Raw genomic sequence first — 14,151 nt, 5'->3', positions numbered from 1 at the left:
TGTCGGCGATTTGCAGTAGCAGCAGTCGACAGCATAGCACGGGTCTATTCCTTGTGATTCCGGCCAACTATTTTTGTTCAGATTTTTTTTTTTTTTTTTTTCAAACTAAGGATTTGGATTTAGATTCAAATAATAAAGGGTGTTTTTGTCTTTACCATAATTATACCATGTCAGTTAACTAAATTTACTAACGGGTCTTAATGGTGTGTCAGTGTCGTTTTGAAACTTGAAAAGTGGGAAAGTGTCGTTTCGCCAAACCTTGGGTGGGAAAATGTCGCTCTCCCTTATTTTGAGAACCTGGGAATCTCTCGGCTTTGAAACCGGAACCCCGCAAAACCTTACAATCTTTGAGAAGCGGGGAATCCAATTTCATAAATTATAGCATAAGTTAAACAAGTCAAAGCCATGGACCAAAATCATTTAATAAAGCAGTTAAACCAACTCTTTCTCAGATTTTTTATTGTATTTTATGAATTATTGTCTTGGACAGTTACCTAACACAATGAGGGAACCGTTTCAACTTCCGCCAAGAGCCTACACTTACCGACTCCAACAACCAAACCAAAGAAACCTCTTCTCTTATATACAACATTTATTCCCACCATCAAAAATCAAACCTTAATCCACAGCATAATATAATATCATGGTGCGTGCTTCTTCATCAACTCATGCAATGGCAGAGAAGATTTCTTGGTATTGTGCTTTGTTGATGGCGCTAATGCTAATTTTAAGCTCCTGTGAATCAAGTGATAGTGACTTCATAGTTAAAGTGAAGCCAAGGAATATCATTAACAAGCGGTGCGATGAAATTTATGTGGTGGGAGAAGGAGAGACTTTGCATACTATTAGTGAAAAATGTGGGGATCCTTACATTGTTGAAGAGAATCCACATATCCACGACCCAGATGATGTTTTTCCTGGCCTTGTAATCAAGATTACTCCTTTCATCAATACTTAGACTTCAATTCTTGCTCTTATTTTACGTTTTAAAGGCTTAATCTCAAAGGAATTTTCTTGACTGTGGGAAGTAGCTTTGTATTATTGCTTAACTTAATGCTCAAGGAAATTACACGATCGTTTCTTACTTTCTGTTGCAAATACAAATAGTTTTAAAATTTTTGATATTTCTAAAGAAGATTAGATGCAGGATACATGATGGTGAGGTGATGATGATTACTTTATGTAAATGAAGCATATAATGTAGAATGAAATTTCTAAGGAAACATTGCAATCATGAAGTTTTTTATTTATTTTGAGAGAAAAAAATAAAAATTAAATCTATCAACGAGAATTGAAGAATTTATCTTAAAATGGGTTAATTTCATCAGCCCAATGAGATCTCAAAGTCCAAGCGGGACAACGATATTGGAAACTGTTGAATACCCCCAGACCATTAAGATGCTGTTCACTTTATTCAAATTAAAAAGTAACCACATTACTCTTTTATTAATCCCCAAACTTTTGATAAAAGAGCCTCTATAGCAAGGGCAGAGTTAACGCCCCTCCCTTAACTTTTGAGATATTTAATTATATGGCCCTACTTAAAGAGTCAGTTAAAAATAGCCCATCTCTAATTGTCTTTATAAATAAGACCTTTGATATAAATGCGGAAGGATTATGCCCTTTTCATTCACTTCACTTCACTTCACTTCACTTCTTTTTTTCTCCTCTCCTCTTTTCTTCTTTTCTCTTCTTTCTTCTCCTTAATGTTTTTAGATTTATGTCTTTTGTATATATTTAGGGTTATATTATGTTTTAGATCCACCAAAATCAATCCAAACTCGTTTTAATCATACCTAATCCTCAAATACTCCCAAGGAAAGATGGTTAGAACCAGGAATATGGATAGTGGAAGCAATGTTGCTCGGCCACAGGCTCTCAATGGTCTAAATGGTGTGATTTTCAGAGACTCGGGGCAAAAGGAAAGATTCAAGACCATGGAAGAAAGAGGTATGTTCTTATGACGTACATTTGACTGGCCTATCTTGATTAATCTCAATTTAATAGATTCTATACTTGAATGGATTCAAAATTTGAGTTGGAAAAACCTTATGGAAATCAGATTAGGAGGATATGAACATTTGATATATGAATTTTATAGTAGCCTGGAAGTGTTAGATAAAGAAAATGATGAAAATCCTAGGTATGCCATGAAATTCAGACTGAAAAATGTTGAAAGGGTAGTAACTACATATGAGTTAGCAAATTGGCTAGAATAGCGGTGTTAAAAAAAAATCGATCAGAATCGGAATTGATGGTATACCCGAAACCAGCCGTCGACAGGTAGGTTCCGGTTCCAAAAATCTAGAACCGATACTGTGCGGTTCTGGTTCCTGCAGTCAGGAATCGGAATCGGAACCATCTTTGTTATAAAGATATATAAACCATGGTTTTAAAACCTGGCCCGGCTGATTGAACTGGTTCGATTGGGAACCGGTGGCTAGACCAGGTCAGTTCATGTAAAAAACCGGAAATAGCATTTGACCCGCTTCCACCCGAGGTTGAACCCGTTTTTTTCCAACAAACCACTAATCCAACCGGTATAACCTGGGTTGCTACAGTAAAATATTCAAAAATAATAAAATTAAAAGTAACCCTTTTTAGCTTTTTTCTTCTCCGCCCTTCCCCATTTTTATTCGACAAAACCAACACAACAGAGAAGAAAAATAAAAATTAAAACCCATTAAAAATAAAAATCTGCATTTTAAAAAAAAAAATTTGTTTTTTTGCTGACGTCAACATGATGATGTCACGGTCCGACCCGTAAAACTCGTGACCCGATAGCTTGGTCAGGTTGTCCCCCGAGTCGGGTTTTAAAACCTTGATATAAATATTATATGTACTTTAAATTCTTTTGAAGTTGAATTTGTGATTTTTCAATGGATTATTGTAATTTGTAATGTGAAATTTTTCGTTCCCATAAAGTTGAATTGGAGTTGGAATGCCTGAAGGCTTTATAATGTATTTGTAATTTTATTGTTTGTTTTGGCGGGGGGGGGGGTGTTTGGTATGTTTTAAAGATGTTTTTATCATTTTATAAACTTTGGGGGTAAATGAAATTTTTGGGCTACCCGGAACCAAAACCAGAATCTTTGTTACAGGTTCCAGTTCTGGGTACCCAAGAACCGAAACAGTTGGTTCTAATTTCTGGTTCCAAATTTCAGGAACCATCGATTATAGTTTCGATTCCTTAAAAAATATAGGGTATTCGGAACCAATCACCCATAGGCTAGAATGTGCAAATGAATCCCTTGTGTAGTTGACTTTGGGGTCTTATCTCAATTTAATATCTAACCTTCTTTAAGCATATAAGATGGGTTGACTTTCTTGGGCCTAACACTCATATTTATCCTAGATTGGTTCGCTATTTCTATGCGAGTGCGAATACAGTCCATGCCTTGCTGTCCATTCATGCGTCGACCAATGTTATAGGTGTCCACCTATCATTTTGTGTTTAAAAAACAGCCTAACCCTATTTTAGAATAATAATACACCAACAAAGCTATAGGCACCGAATATTTTACACCAAAAATATGTATCGGTCTATGTATATCCAAACGCTTGATTTTTCTATCAATTTTTTTCTAGTGAACGGCTGTCCATCAAATATGGACAGCCGTTCACTCACATGGACGGGGGTCCATATATGATAGACGAGCGTCCCCATTTAAAGGACGTCCGTCCATAAATAAAATATAATAAAAAAATTTTATAAATATTAGGGACAGCCGTTTATCCGTTATGGATGGCCATCCCTTCATTTTGGACGGGCACCTACAAAAAGGGGACGCCCGTCCTTAACCAAAATATGAAAATAAAAATAAAAAAAATTTGGGAATAGTCATCCATAAATTTTGGACGGCTGTCCCTTACATTTGGACAGGCATCCATTCCTAATGGACTCCCGTCCCTTATGTTTGGACGAGCGTCGTGTCCATACTTTTTTAAAAAAAAAAAATCTAAACAAAACTCTTCTTCTTCGTCTTCCTTCCCCATCTCCTCTCTTCTTCTTTGTCTTTGTTTTATGAGGTGGGCATGCCAAATCCAAAGTCTCCAAAGCCCAGAAAACTAAGAAGCAAAACAGGGAGAGCACGGACAGCTTTATCAGAAACTCCAAGTAAGTTGCTGTTCTATGAGGAATATCATGAGTGACAGAGTTTCTCCAAGGCGGCAAGCCCCCATTGGCTCTCAAAAAATGACCGTAACGCGTCTTGAGCTTCACTTGGTTCGCTTCTCTGACGGGTTCCCATTCAACAGAAGAGTCAAGCTTTCTGGGCAGAGACTGAACCACTTTCAATATCTGTCTTGAGCATCTGTGAAAAAGCTTTTGGGCTTTGGAGGGGTCCTTTATACTTTTATGTTTTCTTCCTGCTTCACATTTAGAAACTAGTGTACGTACGTGTCATGAATTGTATATTTGCTTCATTCAAGCAACATTTTGAATCTCCGCTGGAAGTGCAATAGATTAAATTTTTTTTTTTTTTTTTTAATTTAGTTTTTGATTGATGGCTTGGAAACTGCTAGCTTTGCCTTTATATTTCTTGTTTCATGCTGCAAAAAATATAAATCAAATTTATCAGTTTCTGTGGCTGTTCATGTTCTGAATTCACTTATTTCTCCACATTCGCAGAAGGGTTCCCAGATTCAGGCGGCCGATGAGGTACAGGCCATACCAATGGTGGATCTTAAGTTAGTACTGGCCACAATCATCAGAAAACCATTCTCTGGTGGTTTATGATAATTGTCATATAGTTACTCCTAGAAGCTGGATGGAGGAAAGCACTTGTATCATTATATGCCTGTGGCATCAGTCAACTGGCTTCCTCGCAAACGGTTTTTCCTAGTTCCTGTAGCAATGATAGATTTATGGTCGCTTCAAGTTTTGCATTTTCTTGCTTTGAAAAGAGATAAAAGGAGGCAGAAATTCAAATATTGCAGTAACCTTTTCATTCTATTTTTATTAACTCTACCTCTAAAACTTATATTTATTCGACTTTCAATATCTGTCTTGAGGATCTGTGAAAAAGCTTTTGGGCTTTGGAGGGCTTTGGAGATGGGGAATGAAGACGAAGAAAAAGAGAGGAGATGGGGAATGAAGACGAAGAAGAAGAGTTTTGTTTAGGAATTTTTTTTTTTTTTTTTTTTTTTTTTAAGTATGGATGTAAGGGTCGGCCGTCCAAAATTTATGGACAGTCGTCCCCAAATTATTTTTTATTTTTATATTTTGGTTAAGGACAGGCGTCCCTTATTTGCGGGCGCCCGTCCAAAATGAAGGGATGACCGTCCATAACGGATGAACGGCCATCCCTAATGTTTATAAAATTTTTTTATTGTATTTTATTTATGGACGGGTGTCCTTTAAATAGAGACGCCCGTCCGTCTTATATGGACCCCCCTCCATATTATATAATATGGACGGGAGTCCATGTGAGTGAACGGCCATCCATATTTGATGGACGGCCGTTCACTAGAAAAAAATTGATAGAAAAATCAGGCGCCTGGGTACACGTAGGCCGGTACACATTTTCGGTGTAAAATATTTGGTGTCCATAGCTTTGTTGATAATACACATACCAACCTTGCATACAAAATGACATGGCATAGCATGAATGAGAGTCAAGATCCAATTTTTGGGGTGACCGGAATATATTTCTATGTTCAATTATATCTCATTACATATTCAAAATCAAATGATGTAAAAATAAATTATAAAGCTTATCTTGAAAAATTCAAGAGGCCCATTATCAAAGAGTTTTAATTAGCCTATCAAACACATTTTTGTTGGTTAAAATTTAATGTACCTTGCATAATTAATTACCTTGTAAATGACATTAACTAAATCTAATCTTAACTCTTCAATGTGTTATACAAATTAGAAGAGAGATATAAAAAAGAAAAAAAATAGAAAAAATGGATATAACGGTAAATTATGTCATTTTATAGAATATCAAAAAATAAAAACATTAAAATGGTATAAAAATTAAATAAATAACTTTCTTAAAATGTAAATAAGTAAGAATCAATATTTGTAACATGTTATTATGCCTAAAAAATTAAGGCTTACGTCAGCGAAGACCAATCATAGTTCAGGAAGCCTTTGTGCCGTCCAGGCGCTACCATGTCGTCCAAGGATAGAAGGAGTAAAGCTGTCATCATCTTGGCAGGTAAAGGCCTGGCGAGTGAGTGGTTGGGAGTCACCCACTTGCCCAAGTCCTGCATGATTTAAGGATATCTTCCGTGCAACCGGCCAATGGGAAGTAAGATAGGAACTGTACGGCACTTGCCCATTGGCAAACCCATAATCATTACCTAGAAACCTCTTACTATAAATAGAGAGCTCCTCTCTCATTTTTCGAGATTCTAATCCTGATAATATAATCACTCATTCTCTCCCTCTCTGTATTTCTGTTCTCTTTGATTGCTACATGCGATCTGATTGTACTCTTTCATAGAAAAAAGACAGTGGACGTAGGATTTGCTTTAAGCATTCAAACCAATTAAAAATCGTCTCCCTTTTTATTTGTTTCATTTTCCAGTTAATGTGTAATTTCTAAGTTTGCTTAGCACTTTGCACATGCGAATAATTGGTGTCAAAATAGTTTGGCGCTAGAAAGAGGGTCTGATTTAGTATCCGCTCTTCATTAGGAATATCTGATCAATCGAGTATATTCACTTGCAAATGGCCCGTGGCTTCGAAATCGAGCGAGCTAGCCCCAGCAATGAGGAGGTCCCCCGGGTACAAGATGACACTTCTCCTTAAGCGCCCCCGATTCAGCATAGTACCGCAGCGGACATTCCTTCGAGCTCACAACTTGACCCAACTATAATTGATTACCTAGAGAGATTCAATAATACTCTCCAAACGGTTAACCGAAGGTTAGACCGTTTGGATCAGGTTGTACCACCCGAGTCCGACAAGGTGATGCCACAGTCAAAAATGCCTATAGGTCACCCTAAAGCACGGAAACGGGTGAAGGCCCATGCCACGTGCACTACAATGTGAAAAGGCAAGGAAAAACAGGTGGCAGATAATACACATTGCTGGGGTAACCAAATATCCCTCCCTCGATCATAGATCACTTCGAGAGATAGAAGGAACCTTTGTCCTTGCTTTTCTTCAAGTAGTAAGCGCATGCAAGTTCCAACGTTGTTAACTCGCCGAGTTTGTGTTCGCGGCATGCGATGTACATAACAATCGCTATTATATATGCATTGGGTGTCAATTGGAATGGCGCGACCTCGAAGTGATCGAGGATCGATCTGATGAAGGGGTGGAAAGGTATTGTTACCCCGCATTTGAAGATTGACTCTGAGATCACAGCCATTCCCTCTAAAGGGTCCTGAGCGGTGTGCTTCCTATGCTGGTAGATGTTTACGTTGATCGCAAACTGGTCTACCGCTTTTTGAATCTCATTCGTAGTGGTTGCTGATAGCACTGCCTGCACAGGACCCGCTGAGGTGCTCGGGGCCTGCGAGTTGGCTCTAGCAACTACTCTCATCTCTGAAGCGTCTATTACTCCTAAAGTCTGGAAAGGTGCGACACAAAGAGGTGACTCAGTCTTCGTACGTAGTGTTTCATACGACAACTCGAAAGAGTAAGAAAAACCCTCATTTTCCTTCCTTAGCCCCTAAAAACCCTAAACGTCCTTGAGAACGAGTTCCCAAGGATCTGTGCCCTAGATTTTTTATTTTTAAGAGTGTTCCTTTTTGAAAACTACCCAAAGATGTGCATCATGTCAAGTTTACCAATCGTTCAAAGCCACCATTGTTGTGAAAAATTTGAGTTTTTAATAGGAATGAAAAGAAAAAAGGGAAGAATATTCCTTACCTCTTGGTTGCTGCGGATGAACGTTCTGTCATAACGCGAGTGCGCATCAACTGGAAGAAGGATGAATTGGTTTTTTGGGTACAAAATATTCTATTTTTTCTCTCTGAAGATTTGAGTTCTATGAAAATCATGAAATGAGATTGGGTTTTTATAGGGAAGAAGGTGACGCTTGGTTTCCTTTGCAAGCGATGTTTGGGCGAGACGCGTTCCTAGCTGTTGGATGTGACCACATGTCGCCAATCCTCATAAAGAGTAACCTTCATGCTTCGTGAAGATCAATCGACGTTTCCCTTCGTTGGAGACACCAAACGTCGGCGTGGTTATCTTCACCACATTGAATGCGCCCTCATCCGCATTTAATGCTTTAAAAAAGCATGTCATTTCAACATGGCTTGCATTTAATGTTCATGGTTGACACTTATTGCGTAAAGACAAATCTATCAGATAAATCTTACTTTATTAAACAGGCCAACTGTCAAGCGCAACGAATAACATCTGAAGAGGTCGTTCAAATGAAACATTCTTCTCCATGGACCGAGCTCGAAATGAAGTAACCTCCAATTTTCGGCGAGAATTTTCTAAGTGTTTTCAGGTCGAAGAGTGGTGGACAAAGTTCGAAGTATGTTGGAATAGCACTGAGCAGGATCTGACCCTAGGTCTCTAAACCTTTAGGGGATGATCGCGACCTCCACTCAATTCGCTAGTCGAGTAAAATCGTGAACTTCATGTTATTTCAGCCGTCCTCCACTTGCAGCTCGAGCCAGCGATCCTTGGGATGAGCCAAATCATAGCATAATCATGAAGTTCTCAAAGTTCAAGCCTTGAACCTTAAGAACTGGGGGCTTCTGTTATGCTTAAAAAATAAGGGCTAATGCAGGCTTACGTCAGCGAGGACCAATCAGAGTTCAAGATGGCATTGTGTCGTTCAGGCGCTACCACATCGTCCAAGGACATAAGGAGTTAAGCTGTCATCAGCTTGGCAGGTAAAGGCATAGCGAGTGAGTGGCTAGGAGTCGCCCACTTGCCCAAGCCTTACGCGATTTAAGGATATCCTCTATGCAACTGGCCAATGGGAAGGAGGGTGAGAACTGTACAACACCTACCCGTTGGCAGACCCATAATCATTACCTAGAAACCTCTTACTATAAATAGAGAGCTCCCCTATAATTTTTCGGGATTCTAATCCTGATAATATAAACATTCTCTCTCTCCCTCTCTATATTTCTGTTCTCTTTGATCGCTACATGCGACCTGATTGTACTCTTTCATAAATAAAAAGACAGTGGACGTAGGATTCGCTTTGAGTATCCGAACCATTTTAAAAATCGTCTCCATTTTTATTTGTTTCATTTTCCAATTCACATGTAATTTCTAAGTCCGCTTAACACTTTGCACGTGCAAATAATTGGTGTCAAAATCGAGCATCAACACATGTCATTATGTGTTGGGTTTGTCAATAACTAAAATTCATTATATATTTTACCACATATATGAAATATATATAATCATTCAAAGGAAAGAGTGGAGATAAAAAATATACTCCTTAAATAAAGATGAATGATATGTTGATTCATGAACAATTTAATACTATAAGAAAAATGAGATTTTGGAGTTTTTTTCCCACGCAAATGTGACATTGGAATAAACCACCTCTCCTAACACAGTCCGACGTCAGGAAATGTATTTAATCTTTGAATAATACTACATTTATAAAGACTATATACAAACTTTCATATAAAGTGACATATCAGAATATGATTAGGGGATGAATCAATATAAAAAATCAAGTTAATAAATCTACATTAAATGCAAAAGTATTACTATGCTTCGACCGGACAATAGCTATTCTCAAGAAGGTCTAATTAACTTTTTCATGGGAGGCTGGTCTGGTTCTTGGAACTTATGGAGGAGGATATATAATTGATTTTGGAAGAACAAGTTCTTTAGGCTATAAATCTTATATAAAGAGTGTCCATGCAATTGTTTATGTATATCTCGGAATTGAATAAGATTACATATCTTCATCTCTTTGGAGAATTATATTATCTCTTTTATTTATTTATTGATAACTTATATAACGCTGAATTGGCCTTTAGCATGCACCTTTTCTCTTTTAACTTTTCCAAAATATACAACCCTTTGATGACTGTCGGTGAGGTGTAAAATTGCGACTCATAATAATCATGCCAAAATTCAAGCAACTGCTCCACAGTACACCAACTTTATATTATAAGGCAATGAAGAAAAAAATAATAATAAATCACCGACTATAATTCTATGCCATATTATCCCTCAAATAAAAAGGTGGAAGGAAATTAATCTCAAAAAGAAAATATGTATTTATTATAAATAATATCTTGATTATTTTGAATTACATTATGTTGATTAAGAGTTTCATTAGACAGTTTAAACATATTGAACATATACATATATCTATAATTCCTTCTATAAAAAATTCAACCCTTTGAACTTTTCTTTAAGATATTACTATTTCTTTGTGTCCCTCTCCTTTCCCTGTTTGAACAAGGTTTATGAATTTTTTCCGCAAGGTTTGGGGAAATTCAATGCACTCATGGTTTTGGAAAGTAACACGTACGCCCAAAATACTGATTACTTTACTGATAGAGGCTATAATATCCTTTGTAGTTTGTATAATTAGATATCCATTCCATTTTATTTTAATTATATAAGATTGAAGAAATAAAAACTTAAGAGAATTTAAAACTTTATTTCGACAGTACTCTAGTATCTTTTATCTTATTATACTTCCCTCTCTCTTTTTTATTTTATTAATTATTTAAATATGTGATCAACTAAATTTAAGTGTTTTAAATTTTAGTTTATTATATAAATTAAATAATAATTTAACTATTGTATAAACTTATATATAATTGGTTAAATTAAATATTAAAATAAATAATAAAGAAATAAAAACCGAAAAGAAAAGTATGATTAGACAAAGGGTATTATAATAAAGTAATTAATTTTTCGGGTGTATATATTAGTTTTAAAAACCCGTGGGTGTGTTGATTTTGTTCAAACCGTGAGGAGGAAATTGTTTTAAATCTGAGTTTGAATATTGAAAACTATGTCCGAGGACCGAGTACAATCGTAATCGTACCCTTAAATATTAATTTCAGAGGTTGACCAAGCTAGGTCACCTCATGGTGATTCCATCACCACTAAATAAAGTGCTTCAAATCCTCCCCCCCACTATATAAATCATCCTCTGATTCCTCCATTTCCATCTCACCCCTCTCACTCTCTCAGTAGCCTCTCCACCACTTGTTTTTCTACCATAAAATGGACCCAAAGCATCTTTTCCTCTCCTTGTTCAACTTCTTTCTCCTTTCAGGTTAAATTACATTTATTTCACTTCATAACTTTACATACTACCATTATTTATAGCTAATTAATTAACCTTTGTGTGTTTGTTGCATGGATAAATAGGACAACAAACAGTGTTGGGGTCATCTCATCGTCACCACCTTCCCCGCACACATCATGTCTTTGATTTTAAACCCACAAAGCTCTTTGTGTTCGGAGATTCATATGCCGATACAGGGAACATCGGGAAACCGGTAGCCAGTTCTTGGAAACAGCCCTACGGAATCACCTTTCCCGGTAAACCAGCTGGTCGTTTCTCTGACGGCCGCGTCTTGACAGATTATTTAGGTAATTAAATTTATCAGAATTGAAGATGATTATTGCTTTCTTTTTTGGTAGTATTATGGAAATGCTTAGTAGGTTCTTGCCACTTTTTAATCTTGTTATGATTACTACACACCGCTTCTTGCTTTTGACTGTATATTTTGCATTATTGGGTCAACTTTTTTTTCCTTGTTTATTTCTTTTTATCTTGTTATGTCAGATGGGTATCCAATCCTTTTTCGCACTCTTACTTTCCTCACGTGATCGCACAGCACACTTTTGTTTTATTATTTTATTTACTTACTGCTTTTCTCAGCCACCAGACATTGATGTTTATCTCCTCGTTTTATTTTTCACTCTGGTGTCATATACGTGATAACCTTCATTAAACACAGATGCCCCACTTTATAATTTCATACTTATCTCCATCTCTAAGTGGGTATGAATCCAAAGTAGTCTTAAGGCTTCTTGTAACCCTAAATGAAGATGAAAGAAAAGAAAAAGAAAAAGAAAAAACAGGTGGCTGAGGAGTGAGCACTAGTGCTTTTTCTTAACTCATACAGCTATTGCTACATGATCACCAATAATATATTAATATGTAGTGCCTTTGATTATTTAATGAAATGTGTCATCCCCATAAACTTTATCAGTAATGCTTTTTTGCAAAGGTATTCGCTGTGGTACATCTGTCAACTGTGCTTTAGTAAACATTAAAAAAAAAAAAACTAATAATTGAATTAATGAAAAAATGGCAGCCAGGTTTGTGGGAGTGAAGTCCCCAATACCATACAGATGGAGAAAACTAGGAATCAAACACTTGAGATACGGAATGAACTTTGCTTATGGTGGGACGGGCGTGTTCGATACGTTAATTGCGGAGCCAAATATGACAACCCAGATCGATTTCTTTCAACAGCTCATAAAGGATCAAGTGTACACACCTCAGGACCTACAGTTCTCTGTCGGCCTCGTCTCCGTCGCCGGAAATGATTATTCTACTTATATTGCAAGAAATGGTTCTGCTGAGGTAACAGTAACACAATCTCTTTCAGAATGGATAAATTTAATGGTTAAGTAATCTCATATAAAGAAAAACAAAATAAACGCATCTCACTCATGATTATGCCATTTTGGATGAGTGGGTGTCACTGTCCTTGTCTTATACGTCTTGAATTGAAGCTTTTAGATGGGGACACCTAATTTGAAGTTGATCCCCACTATTTGACATGCTACCGTACACCTTTGCAAATTCTAATAAAATTCCAGAAAAATAAAATAAACTGAGGCTTGAATCTCAATCAAAACATACACCAAATCCATTTAGAAGTCAACTATTTTGTTAGAAACTGATTGTTTATATTTTGTTACCAGCAGAGTAGAGCCATCCTCCGAAATTTTAGAGTTAATCAAATTAGCGTCTAAACATTCACCTTTATTCCACATGTTAAAGATTGAATATTATGCAAATGTTGTTTGTTTATTACTTTTCGTGGTATAATGAACATAGTGAAGCCTAAGCTTGTTGAAGAACTGATAACAGGGTTGGCAACCATTTATTACACAAGTGGTGAATCAACTTGCTTTGAATTTAAAACGTATTCAAGGCCTGGGAGTGAAGAACTTAATAGTATCAGGTCTGCAACCCTTAGGATGCCTCCCTCAGAGCACCTTTACTTCCTCCTTCCAACAGTGCAATGGAACCCAGAACGAACTCGTCAATTTCCACAATCTCTTGCTGCAGCAAGCAGTGGCAAAATTAAACAATGAAACTAAGGACTCTAAGATTGTCATTCTGGATCTTTACGGCGCATTCATGACTGTTTTCAAGAGCAAAGGTGACCATTCAGCTTATTATACATATAGTACTTAGGGGTTAATCTGTGATTTGATAACATCTGTTTAATTATGGTAGCTAATATTTTAACATATGCAGGAGGCTCAAAGTTTGGGAATCCATTGAAGCCATGTTGTATTGGAACAAGCACAGCGTATTCATGTGGTAGTATAGATGGGAAGGGAGAAAAGAAGTACAGTGTGTGTGAGAAGCCGGAATCTTCTTTCTTTTGGGACACGGTGCATCCGACACAGGAGGGGTGGCGTGCCGTGTACTCAGTTTTGCACGCCAATCTTGAACAGATCTAATCGTAGAATTTTCGTTATTAAAAAATGTTTCATATGTAATCCATGCTATCTCTTGATTAATTTGTTTATCAATTTCTTGTTTGCTGTAATATTGTCTGGGTTTTAGTTAATTGATATGAAATCAAAGAAATAGTAGCGATGTGCTATTGTCTAATAGATTTACAAGGTTAGAGTTGCAGAGTCACTATTTGTAATAAAATTTGCATTTGATTTATGGGTAATTGAGTGACGTATCTATTAAGTTTATTAACAAAGTTAACCATTTATTTTATTCCAAGCGAAAATTGTCACCTTTTGAAGTTGTTTAAAGGGAAGTGGCCATCAAGTACATATTTATCCTAATGGTTAATATTATACTTACAATTTAATTTCATAAACTTTTACAATCTTGATATAGCAACTCATAATGGATCTCGTTTAACCAATTGCGAAGTGTTACGTTAGGATTGTAAGAGAAAGTTTGTAAAATTGAGTTATGAGTCCACCTTTATTGTTATCCTAATATCTTTATTATTACTTTGATGATATCA

The 14,151-nt window shown here is 36.6% G+C and overlaps 2 protein-coding genes across 2 annotated transcripts; both read left to right on the top strand.

Annotated features, from left to right (window-relative positions):
• The first annotated feature begins 632 nt into the window (after window positions 1-632).
• LOC116130484 lies at window positions 633-977 on the top strand. Its single transcript, XM_031416226.1, has one exon. The coding sequence runs from the start codon at window positions 644-646 to the stop codon at window positions 956-958; it is 315 nt and encodes a 104-aa protein (XP_031272086.1). The 5' UTR covers window positions 633-643; the 3' UTR covers window positions 959-977.
• Window positions 978-11,092: 10,115 nt separating this feature from the next.
• LOC116130511 (GDSL esterase/lipase At5g03610-like) lies at window positions 11,093-13,835 on the top strand. The gene is made up of 5 exons (XM_031416246.1): window positions 11,093-11,183; window positions 11,279-11,503; window positions 12,235-12,506; window positions 13,020-13,314; window positions 13,413-13,835. The coding sequence occupies exons 1-5, from the start codon at window positions 11,132-11,134 to the stop codon at window positions 13,619-13,621; spliced, it is 1,053 nt and encodes a 350-aa protein (XP_031272106.1). The 5' UTR covers window positions 11,093-11,131; the 3' UTR covers window positions 13,622-13,835.
• Window positions 13,836-14,151: the final 316 nt, after the last annotated feature.

The sequence above is a fragment of the Pistacia vera genome, unplaced genomic scaffold (assembly GCF_008641045.1).
Source record: "Pistacia vera cultivar Batoury unplaced genomic scaffold, PisVer_v2 Contig222, whole genome shotgun sequence".
Taxonomy (NCBI): domain Eukaryota; kingdom Viridiplantae; phylum Streptophyta; class Magnoliopsida; order Sapindales; family Anacardiaceae; genus Pistacia; species Pistacia vera.
This window is presented reverse-complemented; position numbering and strand designations above follow the sequence as displayed.

Excerpts from the sequence above, each read along its gene's own strand:
- LOC116130484 (XM_031416226.1), top strand. The coding sequence starts at position 644 with ATGGTGCGTGCTTCTTCATCAACTCATGCAATGGCAGAGAAGATTTCT.
- LOC116130511 (XM_031416246.1), top strand. The coding sequence starts at position 11,132 with ATGGACCCAAAGCATCTTTTCCTCTCCTTGTTCAACTTCTTTCTCCTT. Across the intron at positions 12,507-13,019 it reads CAAGAAATGGTTCTGCTGAG|GGTTGGCAACCATTTATTAC; the intron begins GTAACAGTAACA and ends AACTGATAACAG. Across the intron at positions 13,315-13,412 it reads GACTGTTTTCAAGAGCAAAG|GAGGCTCAAAGTTTGGGAAT; the intron begins GTGACCATTCAG and ends TAACATATGCAG.